General features: G+C 42.0%; 1 protein-coding gene across 1 annotated transcript in view; it reads left to right on the forward strand.

Moving 5' to 3' along the window:
• Positions 1-448: 448 nt before the first annotated feature.
• ARPC2 (actin related protein 2/3 complex subunit 2) overlaps positions 449-13,827 on the forward strand; it is a 28,861-nt gene continuing 15,482 nt past the window's right edge. The window contains exons 1-5 of the mRNA XM_070422111.1: positions 449-554; positions 757-838; positions 8,204-8,238; positions 9,784-9,896; positions 13,483-13,528. Of these exons, the coding sequence (XP_070278212.1) occupies positions 765-838; positions 8,204-8,238; positions 9,784-9,896; positions 13,483-13,528 (268 nt within the window). The 5' untranslated portion in view covers positions 449-554; positions 757-764. The remainder of the gene's footprint in view (positions 555-756; positions 839-8,203; positions 8,239-9,783; positions 9,897-13,482; positions 13,529-13,827) is intronic.

A 13,827-nucleotide genomic window follows, 5' to 3' on the forward strand; every position in this document is an offset into this window, starting at 1 on the left:
CACCCCCAGCCCAGAGCAGGAGCCCACTAAACAGTGTTGGAGAAATGTGTGCCACTGGACAGTCATTCGTGTGGCATGAGGAAGGAACACGTCGACAAAAAAACAAGCCGAGAGCAAAGAAGCCGGTTGGTAGATGACAAGGGCGCGCTACTTGCGAGTTCTCTGAAGTGACAGGAGCGGAAAGATGGAGCTGGACCTCTGGAACGAGCGGGCGGGAGGGAGGGGCTGGACAGTGAGGCCGGCCTGGGGACCACAGCGAGACCGGAGCTCGACAGGGGCGGGGCGGAACCGGCGGGTAGGAAACTGGAGGCGGGGTGGCGGCACCGCGAGCACAGCCCTCCGGCCGCCCGCCCCCGCGCGCCTGCGCGCGCGCGCACGTGGGGTCGAAGCGGAAATGGCGCCGCGGGGCCGCGCGTCCGGGCGGCGAGCGGAAGTGGGTGTGAGAGCGGAAGTGGCCGGCTAGAGCCGGGGGCTGGGCGGGGACCGGTCTTGTGGGTGAGGCGGCAGCAGCGGTGGCGGCGGCTCGGCAGGCGGGTTCAGGCATCTGGGGCCAGGTCGGTCCGGTGGGTGGGTGGGTGTCTCCACCGTCAGTGCGTGCATCTTCCCCTTCCCCTACCCCGATCCCTCTCCCCTTCTTCCCTCACCTCCTACCCCACCCAGACCCCTTCTCAGGGGGCAGCAGGGCCGCTCCCTCTGTCCTTCCTTCCCTTACCCATCCTCACCCGCCCTTGTTTCTCCTTCCCCTGCCCGGGGCAGCCGCCGCCATGATCCTGCTGGAGGTGAACAACCGCATCATCGAGGAGACGCTCGCGCTCAAGTTCGAGAACGCGGCCGCCGGGTGAGCGCGCGCCCGGGGACGGAGGGTGGCGGGGGAGGCAGAGTTGACCCCTGCTGATCCCCAGCGTTCAGTCCCCGAGACGTGGGGAGGAGAGAGATGGGGGACCTGGCCGGGTGTCGGCACTGCCCCGGCGGGGCAGACGTGGGAGGCGATTGGGTGCGGAGGGGTGAGGGGCAGAGGTGCGTGGGGAGCGGCTCCGGGGAGGATGCGGAAGCGGTGAGTGGACAGGAGTGCGCGTGCTAAAGGGCAGGCGACCTGTGGGACGTGAGGGCAGCCGGGGCCGGAACTCTCACCGGAGGATGCCACTGCCCTCTGTGGCAAGCGTGGGACCTCTCCTCTCCGTATTCCCCGTCATTGTTAGGAACCAAAGACAGCCCCTACGGATTGGGTTCCAGGAGTTTGCAGGAATTCCCAGAGCTGGAGGAGGGCAGGAGATGCAGGCCCAGGTCGTTCAGCCTTCTCGCACCCCACCCCAGCTCCTCGTCTAAAGGAGCAGGAGGGGAGCCTGAAAGCAGACCCAGCCTCGGTGCCAGAAAAAAAAAACACGCCACCTCTCTAGTTCCCCTTCCCAGAACCTTACTGTGAGAGGCACTGGCCATTCTGTTTCATATTTCTCAAGCAAAGCTAATAGTCTCCCTATCCACACCCCTTCCTTATCTCTCTTCTTAGGCTCTCATTCTCTTTTCCCCCACCCATGAGGCTTTATCTGGTTATCTTTTACGTTCTTATTCCAGCTCCCTGATCTGTGATTTCTTCTGTGGTAATTCTGGCCCAGGTACACACTCGAAAGCGTCCAGTGTGTGAAGGTCCTAGGTAACCTTTTCTACCATCGGCCTTTTTAAACGTGGGCTTGGGTCACATTTCCAAGGCAGCCTTCTCCGTTAAACATAAGACTCAGTGGAAGACAGCCTCCTCCCCCAAAGCTGCTTTGCTTTTAAAACATGAGGCAGGGGATTTTAGCTTCTAATTTGTGGTGCCCTGTGGTTAGTCCCGTTGCCCATTTCCCCATCTGTGAGGACGGGGCTTCACATTTTGGTTGCACAGTTGAGGAAATAAGTGCAAACTGTTTCTGGTGAGCACGGAACTGGTAATAAGGAAACTGGGTGCTTGGCGATCCATAGATGGGAGAGGATTGGCGGAAGGGAAATTGTAAGTAGTCATAGGAACCTGTGGCGTGGAGGCATTAAAAGACAGATGCTTCTAACCCACTGCTGAAATTGAACATATTGTGTCTCCTATATCTTTTATAAGGCCACCGATTTTGATCTGTAAAACAAAGAACAGCTTTCCTTGAAGTAATGCGTACAGTGAACAGCAGCTTTGTTTCCTGCCAGGGGCTGCAGTTGCTTATATTTTTAGGCTAACTTGCTTCTTGTCTTAAGCCTTCACTTACCAGTTCCTTACATTTTAAATGTTGAAGCGAATCAGCTCAGACTTATCTTGGGTGATTGCTCTCTACTTTTAGAGCAGTGTAGCACACAAGAGGAAGTTAATTAACTTCTGCATTTTCACAGCTGATCCTAAGTGCATTCTCAAGTCCAGACTAGTAAAGAAATGAGACCTAGGTGGTTATAAGCTGGTGCATTTTCAAGTAGGAGCATGCCTTGTACTGTGGGAGTCTGTTCATACCTATTTGTGTACTAATAACTTGTGGTTCCAAAATATAGCCCATTATTCAGAACTTCAGCTCTATTCTTTTTAGAAAATTACTCTTAAAAGGACCGACTAACCATTTTAGAGGACTTAAAGTAGTCACTCAAGTCTGGAAGGCATAAGTTATAACTTCTAGGGCATTTCTTACAAAGTACATGTTGTAGCAGTGTTGGATATTGGGGCAGGGCAGCAAGGTTTGGCTTTTATTCTGGCCCATCTTCCCTTAGAGACGTGACTTTAAATAAGTGGGCTCAAAACATTCTGCTGAGAAGCACTTTGAAAATCTTTGAAAAGAGACCATGATAGCCAGTTTAGGAAGTAGGACTTTCCTGGGATTACACATGTAACACCAAGGTGTGAATTTCCAGGCATACAGGTAAGGTGAGGCAACAATGAAGTAGTTGGGTATTTATTAAGGCACATGCCTAGGGTAGAACTTCCAGCAAAGGTTAACTAGTGTGATAATCATAAACATGTATGGGATCCTACCAGTGCTCAGCACCAGCAGGACAGAAAAGGGGGGCCTTTCTGAGAGAGCCTAATGGCAGAGGCAGCTAAGGGGTGAAATGTGTTGGGTTGAAGATCAGAGAAATAAATTAAGGAAAAGGAATAGCTTGGAGGAGAAACCCTGGAGTTTTGAAAGGCTTTGCCTGTGTGGAAACCTGCTAGAGAGGTCAGTTCCACCCTCCTTTACTCTTCTCAGAAGACACCATTTGGGGAGATTATAGTTCAGATCAACCCTCTCCAGAGCGAATCTTCCAACTCTATGATAATCCTATATGGTAGCCAGTAGCTGTGTGTGGCTAGTTAAGTTTGAATAAGAATTAAAGTGAAATAAAGTTAAGTTCCTCACACTAGTCACAGTTCTAATGCTCAGTTTGCCCATGTGGCTAGAAGCTGTGGTGTTTGAACAGCACAGATGTGTAACATTTCCATTCTCGCAGAATATTCTCATGGACAGCAAGCACTCTTCCAGCTACTGAAAATGTAAGCATGAGATAGCCTTGAAACAGTTCTGTGGCATATAATTCAGAACACTGGCAGTAAGTTTCCTTTTGAGGTTGGTCTTTTTTTAAATGATGCACCTCAGATCATCCTGTTGGGTCTTCTTGCCTGTGACATCCTACTAAAAAGCTAAATTTCCTTTGGTAGTCACTCATTGGGTAAAGCAGTACTATCATCTAAGCTGTTTAAGAATACATTTGGTCATGATAACATTTTAATTTGGAGGCAGTTCCGACAAAGCCTAAGATTCATTCCAAACAAATTGCTTTTTCTTTTTCCCTACCACACTCCTGGGAGAATGGCTTGTTGGAATGATTCATATATCCTCACAAAATGATGATTATTGGTAAGTTGTCTTCCCAATAGCCTACAAACTAAGAGAAAGTGACTGATTAAAAAGCTATACTCAACATTGCAAATAACGTCATGTGCAAGGTCTTGTCAACAGCATTACCTTTTCAGTTAGGAATTCTTACCCAGACCCCCCAATTGAAATAGAAGTGATCTGTCAAGTTAATTAAATTCTTTTGTTACTCTGTACACACCAAGAACTTTTTCAGCCTCAAAAGCTAGGCTGTCAATTTAGCTAGAGTCTGGAGTCCAAGATTGAGAAAACGCTGTCTGATGCAAATTGCTGTTGATTTTAAGTGCATTCTGGCTCCTTGCCACAGCTGTGCATATTGTGGGGAGCTGTGGTTCTGTGAGGGGGAGTGAAGCTCAGTAAGCAAGCATTGCCAATTGGTGTGGGTGAGAACTGTGGGAAGAGATATTTGAAAAAGAAAGGAATAAATTAAATCTTGCTGATACCTTGTTCTCATTCCCAGCTATACTGCATATGTCCTCAGAGATAAACTGGTTTGAAATGACTTGGAATTAGGACATTGTATGTAGTGGCTGATTTGCTAAAAAGATCTGGTTGGTCTTTTTACAGGTCATTATAGTTACACACTGTTGCCTGTCCTCTGGCCTCTTTGGGACTGCTTTGGGCATGAAGCCCCAGAGCTACACTCCACCAACTGATGACTCCTTCAGGGCAGGGTCTGTCATTTTAGTCATCTTTCCCCACCCCCACGGGGCTTCCTCACATACATATTGTCAGTTTGGTAAATGTTTTCTTGAAGTAGATAAAGCCAGCTAGCATGGTTCTTACTTTCTTTAAGAGTTTACTGCTTTTCTGACAATGGTGTGAATTGGCTTTTAGATCCTCTTCTCCGTATTTTGAGATATGGCTTTAGCAGATCTTTACTATCTTTATAGTAAGATAGTGAGCAGAATTCAATAATTCCTTTAATTCAATTCATGGAAAGGGATAACTAGAAGAGAGACTTAAGTGCCCAAAGGGAATTGGATATATTTGGGAGTAAAAAACTCCAAAATTCTTAATGAAAAAAGAGGATTAGATAATACAGTTCTTGAAATCCAACTGAATGAATATACTATGTTTTAGTGTCTTGTGCTGTCCAGTCAGTAATGCTGAGGACTTCTTCAGCAGGCTTGTACTGCTGATCCATTGCTGATTCTTGGAATTACAATTCCAAAACCTTTCCCAATTGTGGCTTCAAAGTCTGGTCTCCTCTGACATCACCTAGAAGAAAAACTAGTTTATTGGTCACCTTCTGTGAACCAGGCACTTTGCTATAAGCTGTAATGTGGCTTCATTTGATTTCAAATGTGCACTTTGACAGGAGTTCCCATTTACAGTAGGGAAAACTGCTCTTGAGAGTTATGGGGAGTAGACATATATTCTAAGCATTGTGCAGGTGCACCCAGCACTGGTGATTCCTGACCTTATTTATGATATGTCACACATAGATTGGTACATTTGGGTAAATGGCCTAGCCTCAAGGTCCTGCCACTGGACTGCCCTAAGGGCTGTGGGGATCATTATCTTAGCATAGCTTTAACTTAGTCATAAGACACTGATTACAAAACTTTTTGCTGTGCCGTATTATCTCAATTAATCTTCACAACAGCCTTGTGAGGTGTTTTAATCTCCATTTTCTAGAAAAGGAACTTGAGACTCAGCAATATTGGGAGTAACATTGCTTGTGGTTACATAGCCAGTAGGTGATAGAACTTGCATTGAAACATCAGCTCTGAAGAACTTGGTTTTTCTGTGATTAAACTCACCCTCACTATATGAAACTTTAGCAAATGGTAGAACCGAAAATAACCGTTTATCTATTTGGCTATTAAGGTTAAGTGGGCCAAGATGCAGACCAATCTTACACCCCTCTGCTCCATGATATTTTTAAGCCACAGGAGTAAACAACAAACACCTGGTCTTGGAATTGAGATAGATCTTATTATGGGATATTTCATACTCAGTACGGTCTCCTTGTTGGAGAGTTCTCGGACCTCTAACTCCCAGATGACTTCTCTGGCAGACTCCTTTGGCCTAGTGCTCTCTGCAGCCTGTCTCTCCTCTGCAACCTTTTGTGCAGCCATAAATAGTAAACTAAAATATTAATGGCAGTGATTTGACAAATATTCTCAAGTCAGGCAGAAACCACTTAGAACAGATCTTAGCGACTTCTTTCCTAGGGATCTGTGCCCAGGGAACTCTACAGACTAGAGAAATGTAAAATTTCAGAGTCAAAATGTTTCTTTGGAACCCTAAGGTGATTTATTTCTAGTTGATTCTTCTCAGTCTGTTAATGAAGTGGGAGAGTGAGGAACTCAGTCTTTCATTGGCTGAGTTAAAGCTTAAAGGTTAAAAAAGAACACCACCACCACCTACTTACTACATGATGCAATGTCGACTTTTATAAACCCTCCACCCTTTCTGGCACAGCCAGCCTTCTCCAGGAAAATATGCTTCAGTGCTTCCTCCTGTTTGTGCAGCCTCTTAACATCTCATTCAAATGGACCACAGATTAAAATGCACTTCTTTCTTCTTTGCTCTTCTTTTCTAGAGATAAGGAATGGTTGTTGGCCATTCCTTGCCTTTGTTCTTGGCTCCAGTTTCAAATTAAAGATCAGAAGCAATTTAAATGTTCATCTCATTCTTTCCATCATATTCTGAACTCATTGCTTTTTCATAAACCCACTTGATGCTTCCATTCTTAGAGATACCAACATGTTTTTCCAATATGGATGGCTTTGATTTTTCAACAGAGCTAACATATACTCAATAGAAGCCAGTTTCCTTGAAAGGTATTGTTGAGCCTCTGCAGCAGCTTTTTTAAATAGTCGAGCCATAAACCACATTATATATACCGTTATTTCCCAGCAACCCTGGAGGGCAACTCAGTCTTGGTTCCTTTTACAGGTGAGGGAGCATGAAATCCTGAGCAAGTTAGGCAAGAATAAATGTAAAAATGTGTCTATCTTATCTACTGGCCCATAAAACAAAGTAGAATCATTTGAGTTAGTGGTAGCCAGCTGGTAAACAGTTTTCATTTGTTTCCTACCATCGGGCTTTGAGAAGTGGGGAGAGCATGTAGAGTAGCTTTTCACTGGGGGTTAATGACTATTATTGTTTATAGCCAGGATATATGTCATGCTTTCTAGGCAATAGCTCAATAGCATTTATCAAATAGAAGTCCATGTACCAGACTAAGCTGGAAAGTGCACAGAGAGTATTAGGCTTATGAGGCTGCCTGCCTTCCGTGACAGGTTCTTTCATGTCTGTTCTCTTGTTTTATCTTTAGCAGTTCTATGAGATAGGTAGGATCACTTGTGTTCTTTCATTTTATAGATGGGTAGATCAGAAAATACACACTATGGATAATAATCTGTCTGAAAATATGGTCCTGGTGAAAAAGCTACAGTTGGAAAACAAGTGTCTTGACTGTTCTCAGCGGTTTCACAATGTTGTTTTGTGCTACACTTTCTATGGAAGTATAGCACTGCAATTACAAAACAAAACTAGGGTAGAACCAGTCAAAGGTGGCTTCATGAAGGAGAGCGGTGAGTACTTTGGTGATACAAAGGGAGAGGGAGATGTGCAGGAAGACTTATATATTGGCTTTGAAATGGAATAGAACTTTCTGTTTTGCTTTATGGCCTGAAATCATCCTTTTACTTTAAATAAATTAAAAGCATTTTGTATTCTGCCGAAACCGGTTTGGCTCAGTGGATAGAGCGTCGGCCTGCGGACTGAAAGGTCCCAGGTTCGATCCCGGTCAAGGGCATGTACCTTGGTTGCGGGCACATCCCCAGTAGGGGGTGTGCAGGAGGCAGCTGGTCAATGTTTCTCTCTCATCGATGTTTCTAGCTCTCTATCCCTCTCCATTCCTCTCTGTAAAAAGTCAATAAAATATATTTAAAAAAAAAAAAAAAAAAGCATTCTGTATTCTATTTAGCAGTTTTCCTGCTGAATGTACTACCTCCATCACTACTGTCCTGAGGGGAGGCACTGACCAAAAGATGGCATCTTGTGGTTCATAAATATAAAAAGTATATCAGGGTCTTAAGGAATTCAGAGCTGAACCACAATAGCTCTGAGCACCAACCACAACAGAGATTCCACATCGGCTGGGAAACAAAAGCTACATCTGTCCTGCTTCCCTTTTTTTATCCTCCACCTTAAGTAAATCCAAAGGTTCAGGTGCATGAAAAAATGAATTGTGTATTCAGATCAGCAGTAAGCATAAGATTGCATCAGAGTGGTCTGATCTTAAATAAAACTCAGGAGCCTTTCCAAGTCCCCTTGAAGGCAAGCAGCAATATAGTTATCTTAATTAAAGAATTTTTGTTTTGCAGAAACAAACCAGAAGCCGTAGAAGTAACATTTGCAGGTAAGTGTCTTTATCTCAATTCTATAAAGAGAAGACACAATTAAAAAATAGAAAACAGATTTGTTCCTCAAACAAGCCTTGACATTTGGAGCACTATCCCTTAAATTGTCAAATCTTTATGAGGTCTTTATTATGGATGATTTTAAATATTTTTATTTGTTTCAGAGAGGGAGGGAGAGGGAGAGAGAGATAGTAACATCAGTGATGAGAGAAAATCATTCATTGGCTGCCTCCTGCATACCACCCCCTACTGGGGATCAAGCCCATAATCCAGGCATGTGCCCTGATCAGGAACCGAACTGTGACCTCCTGGTTCATAGGTTGACACTCAACCACTGAGCCACACCAGCCAGGCTATAGATAATTATTTTATGAATTTATGAACTATATAAAATTGCCTGCTGTTATCTTGGAAGTTTGGGTTTAATTTTGTGGTACAAAATAAGGTTTTTTTAATTTTGAAATATTAAGATGTTATCTTCAAGTAGCCATCTCAGTTTGCCTAGAACTAGAGTAATGTGGAAACACAAAAATGCAGAGACCTGTTCAAAAAGTTAGAGATGTTACTGTTTTCTATTCCCTGCAAAGAATTAAGCAATAATACTACTTTCTTGCTCTGTGAACTTTGAGTTATACAGCCACCCTCTGTAAAATGAGGATACTTGACTAGATGATCTTGGAAGCTGAAGTCTGAAGGGCTGTGACTTTGGCGGTAGGTAGGCACGGTCCCCATACCCTCCTAGCTAGGAATGCTAGATCTCCCTAAAGAAATGGCAGTCATCACCTAATTTCAGGAACTATGTAGGGCAAGTTCTCTGTGTACTACAGGAAGGTAGAAGCCAAAGAGAAAGGAGGCCTATAGATTAGAAGAAACTTAAGGGATAACCAAATGCAGTATGTGGGCCTTGTTTGGATCTGAATTCAAATAAGAAAACAGTATTAAGAAAAACTTCATTGAGACAGCATTTGGACATTTGACTAGATATTCGATATTAAGAAATTATTTTAAAATCTTAGGCATGATAGTGGTGTTGTGGTTATGGTTTTTTTAAAAGTCTATTTTCTAGAAATTCTAAAACATTCTAAAATATTTATGGTGTGATGTCTGGGTTTTGGATTAGAATCAATTCCATTGGGGGGGGGCGGGTGTCTCAATAAAACAAGATTGGCCATGTATTGATAATTGTTGAAGTCATATAATGGGAATAGGGGTTCATTATACTGTTCTTTTAACTTTTATACTGTTCTTATAACTTATATACATTTAAAGTACATCACAATAAAAGTTTTATTAAAAAATTTTTCAATACCAAGCTGTGATTAAGGTAAGGATAGCTTTGTAATTTTAGAAAAGAGCAAAGAAATGGGTACTTAACAGTTCTATCCCAGTGTTTCTGCTGACTGCCCACGTGGATTTAAAATAAATGTCATTTTACTTATATGCCTTCTAAAAAGAGGGACTTTCTTATGGCCTGCAACAGATAGGTACTTTGAGATATTATTCCCCATTCCCAAGTTAAGCAATCTTATTTACTTTACTTACAGATTTTGATGGGGTCCTCTATCATATTTCAAATCCTAATGGAGACAAAACAAAAGTGATGGTCAGTATTTCTTTGAAATTCTACAAGGAACTTCAGGCACATGGTGCTGATGAGGTAAGTTCCACATCATTTTCCTTGGGACTCACCCTTTGTTTTTCTCCTCACCCTTTGTTGACAACTTACCACCCAGAGAAAAGATCCATGGCACTGAATTTCCCCCACTGGCACTGGCCACTCTGGATAGGTTGCTCACCTAACCAGGATTTTGGTTTTTTGTTTGCTTTTTACTCTAGAGAAATAAAGATGTTCCCTAACCATTGAAAACAAAAACAGCTTTAGTTCTAAAAAAATAGAGCAAAGAATACTCTTCGTTGACTGATACAAAAATGGCTATCATGAGAATGAGATGGGTTCCTTCCTATTTCTATAACAGGTCAAGCAGGTATATTAATTCTGGCCTGTTTAAAGTTTATAATCATAATTTTTCATTCTGAAAATGTAGGCACAAATCTTCCATTTAAATTTTTACATTTAACATTCTTTAGAGCTGGCCTCTTAAAGTACCTCCTCTTCTTTATGACTGCCTTAGGGGAACTATGAAAGGATGTCCATGCGTTGTGAAACCCTTGGTGGCCATGCCTTATTCACTGGTTTCTTTCAATAGTTAAAGTAGCAGGTTTGGTTCCTGTTGAACTATATTTGCTCTGAGGAGAGCCATTTATGGAAGAAAGAAACTGCTATTACACCAGTGTGCGCACATTGTGGTTGGGTCTCAAAGCAGGAAGTATGACTCAGTTCCTGAATCAGTTTTCAAATATCTTTTAGTTTTAACAAGCTAGGTTCTTCTTAATCTGGTGAATGAAGATACAGCCATTTCTATTTTCTTTCCGATTAAGAGTGGTAGCTTTTGATTATTTAAAATTTATGTAATGAAAAGACTGTTTGCAAAAGAATGTGATAGAAATCTCAATAATTTTTTGGTTTAAAAACTAAAATTATATGTTAACCAAACAGTGCCAAAAGCCATTGGTAGTCACTTACCTTAGTTATTCATATGCAGTTGATTTGCCCCATAAATTCAAGGGAAGAGTCAAAACCTTTTCTGATTTGCCTCTTAAGTTCAAAGGAAGAAGAAATGTTTAGAGAGTTTGTATTCATAGTTATTTTACCTGGGAAAGAAAAGCTTCAGGAAGAAGATCTAGTCATATAAAGGATAATATTAAAGATAGTAGCTGATTCTTCTCTTTACCAGATAGAGAGCAAGAAGAAATAAGTGACTATTAAAGTGGCCCTGCTTAGATTATCTGTAAAATAGCTACCTGAAAATAATTGTTAAACAGTTGAATAGCCAACCAAATTGTGTAATGATTTTCCCTACACAGTCCTCTCTCTGTAAAGATCTAGGTGCCAATAATAATAATAATCTTTAGAAGGGAAAGAAGTGTTAATTAAGCTAGATTTCTTAAATCTCCTTCCAGTCTGTGCTTTCCTTCCAATGGAACGCCAGAACACATTGCTATTCTTAGAGCTACCACAACGGTCAAAGAACCAACCCCACCCACTCAAGTGGGTGGAGTGAGTAACATTCACAGTGTTGGAGCAGAGTGCACAGTAAGTGGCTCCCTGGGTTGGTTAAACAGTGACCAGCCTTCGATAACCACAGGAAGCTTGTTACTTTGTCACAGGCCCTTTTTCAAGGCATAAGGCCTCTGCCTCTGGTGGGAGGGTTTGATGGGGTGATTGATAGGTTATCTATACCATCTCCTGGTGTTAGGTTGGAAGAGTGGGCACAAATTGAAAAGTGAATCATAGTTAAAAGTGCAAGTGAAGTAAACCAGGTGCGTTGGCTGGTTTGATCAAGGGGAAGGAACAGAGGAGTTGAATGTGGTATAAATTTGGCTCTAAAAACCTTTTAGATCTTAGACCTTAGTAAGCCTGGAATTAAACCTAATCTTAGGGGCTGTGGTTTCTGACATATCTAATTTCCCCTTCCTCCAAATACTAATAGTGCACATAGTACAGAAGTGTATAGCTCAGTAGCAGTGTGCCAGTTAAGATTCTTGTAAATGTGCATGTTACTTTTTCCCCCAGAAATTCTTTATAAGAAGTGATATATAAGACACCTGAAGATCAAAACTCTCTGCCACCAAGAAACTCTAAGACCTTGAACCTTTCCCCTTCAGTTCCTCTTCTGTGAAAGAGATACCTCACAGTGGCTATATGGTCACCAAATAGGAACTATATGTGGCATTACTTATCTTTTGCCTTTATACAAACTAATCTGATCACTGGTTCATGCTTTGAGGTCCACCCCATTATCCGAGTTTTGCAGTTTGAGAATTTCTTCCAGCTAAAGGAAAATGGTTAAATAATATGTGAAAGTAAAATACGTTAAATAAAGAATACCTAAGAATGGGAGCACGGAGAACCTCACCATGTAATAATTTTCTCAAATGGGACATAAAATATATGGTCTGCTGCTTTTTTAAAAATACCTAGAGAGCACATTGAAAATAAGATTAGAAGAAAAACATTGATATTCAGTCACATCTATTTATTGCTTGTCCTGATATGCAGGTATATGTAACTAAACCACAGCAGTGAACAGCACAGAGTGCCTGCCCCCATGGAGCTCCACTCTGTTGCTGCCTGTGTCTACAGTCCTTTTCTGTGGCTAATGCAGTTTTTTAAAACATGCAGGTATAGCTTCTATAATTAAAACAAAAGTTTGTGCTTTGTTGATTTCAGAGAGGAAGAGGGAAGGAGAGAGTGATAGAAACATCAGTGATAGAGAGAATTATTAATCGGCTGCCTCCTGCACACCCCACACTGGGGATCGAGCCTGCAACCCGGGCATGTGCCCTGACCAGAAATTAAATCGTGACCTCCTGGTTCATAAGTCAACACTAAGCCACTGAGCCACATCAGCTGGGCAAATAGCTATCTTTTTAGTGCTTAATGTGTCCCATGTAACATTAAGTCAGAACAATTCCTTCCGAAATAAAAAGTTTGTTTCTTAACCCATGGCAGCCTAAGAGCAATTTCCACCAGGTGAAGCAGTCACACTAGCACAGAAAAAATAGAGAGGTGTGAAAAGGTTTTATCATTTACTTCAAAAAGCTGGAAAGTAGCCAGCAGTAAGTATTGGTTTGGGGGAAAGTGCCTTTAGAAAGTACAGTCTTCTGTGGACCCACCAGTATAAATAACTGGCTAAGATTCAGTTATCCATTGTCTTGCCTTTAAAAAGCTGGTGATGAGCAAAATAATTTTAAAGCGTTCAAAATGAGCAGGCTAATTAGAATCAGTTCCCAAAAATTGTGATTTTATCTCTTCATTCACCTGGGTTAATGGTTTGGCTGTACTTACTTGATAACTAACATTATCTATACTCACTTGGCATGCATCCTTCTGCTCTATTGAAAAAAAGATGTTTATGTGCAGTGTATGATCTGGAGGTTGTGACCAAGTCCTAAAAGAGTAAAGGATGAGCCTTGATTGAAAATCAGGTCCTAGGCTAACCTTTTGGATTTAATAGTTCTGTGAGTGACTCGCTTGGTATCTCAGATAAATCTGCTTCCCTCTATCATTTCCCATCTACCGAACGAAATGAAAAATGCTGGCTCTTGGCAAACACAGTGCTTTAAAAATAATGAAATTATCATGACCTTTGGATTAACATATTTGTTTTTATATTTTCTAGTTACTAAAGAGAGTGTATGGGAGCTTCTTGGTAAATCCAGAATCAGGTACGTGGCAATATATATGACTGGACAGACATGGAAAGAGACCTGCCTTGTTTGTACTATGCCTTTTTTAGCCAGCGGATTTTGTTTATTATCTTGCAAATATTTCTGTGTGACCCCAGTTCCCACTTCAACTCTCCATAAAAATAGTTTTTAAGGGGCTTTGCATTGTTCAATAATGGTACACAGAGTCGTGTACAGTATTGGTGTATGTTTTTTCACATTTATTTAAAGGAGCCAGTTGACTTTCTTATTATTCTTTCAGCCAGAGAGCCCCCTTTGTGGTGATTAAGATGCCTTTT

This window comes from Myotis yumanensis, unplaced genomic scaffold (assembly GCF_028538775.1).
Source record: "Myotis yumanensis isolate MYYU_CA2020_CCGP unplaced genomic scaffold, mMyoYum1.0.hap1 SCAF_8, whole genome shotgun sequence".
Classification (NCBI taxonomy): domain Eukaryota; kingdom Metazoa; phylum Chordata; class Mammalia; order Chiroptera; family Vespertilionidae; genus Myotis; species Myotis yumanensis.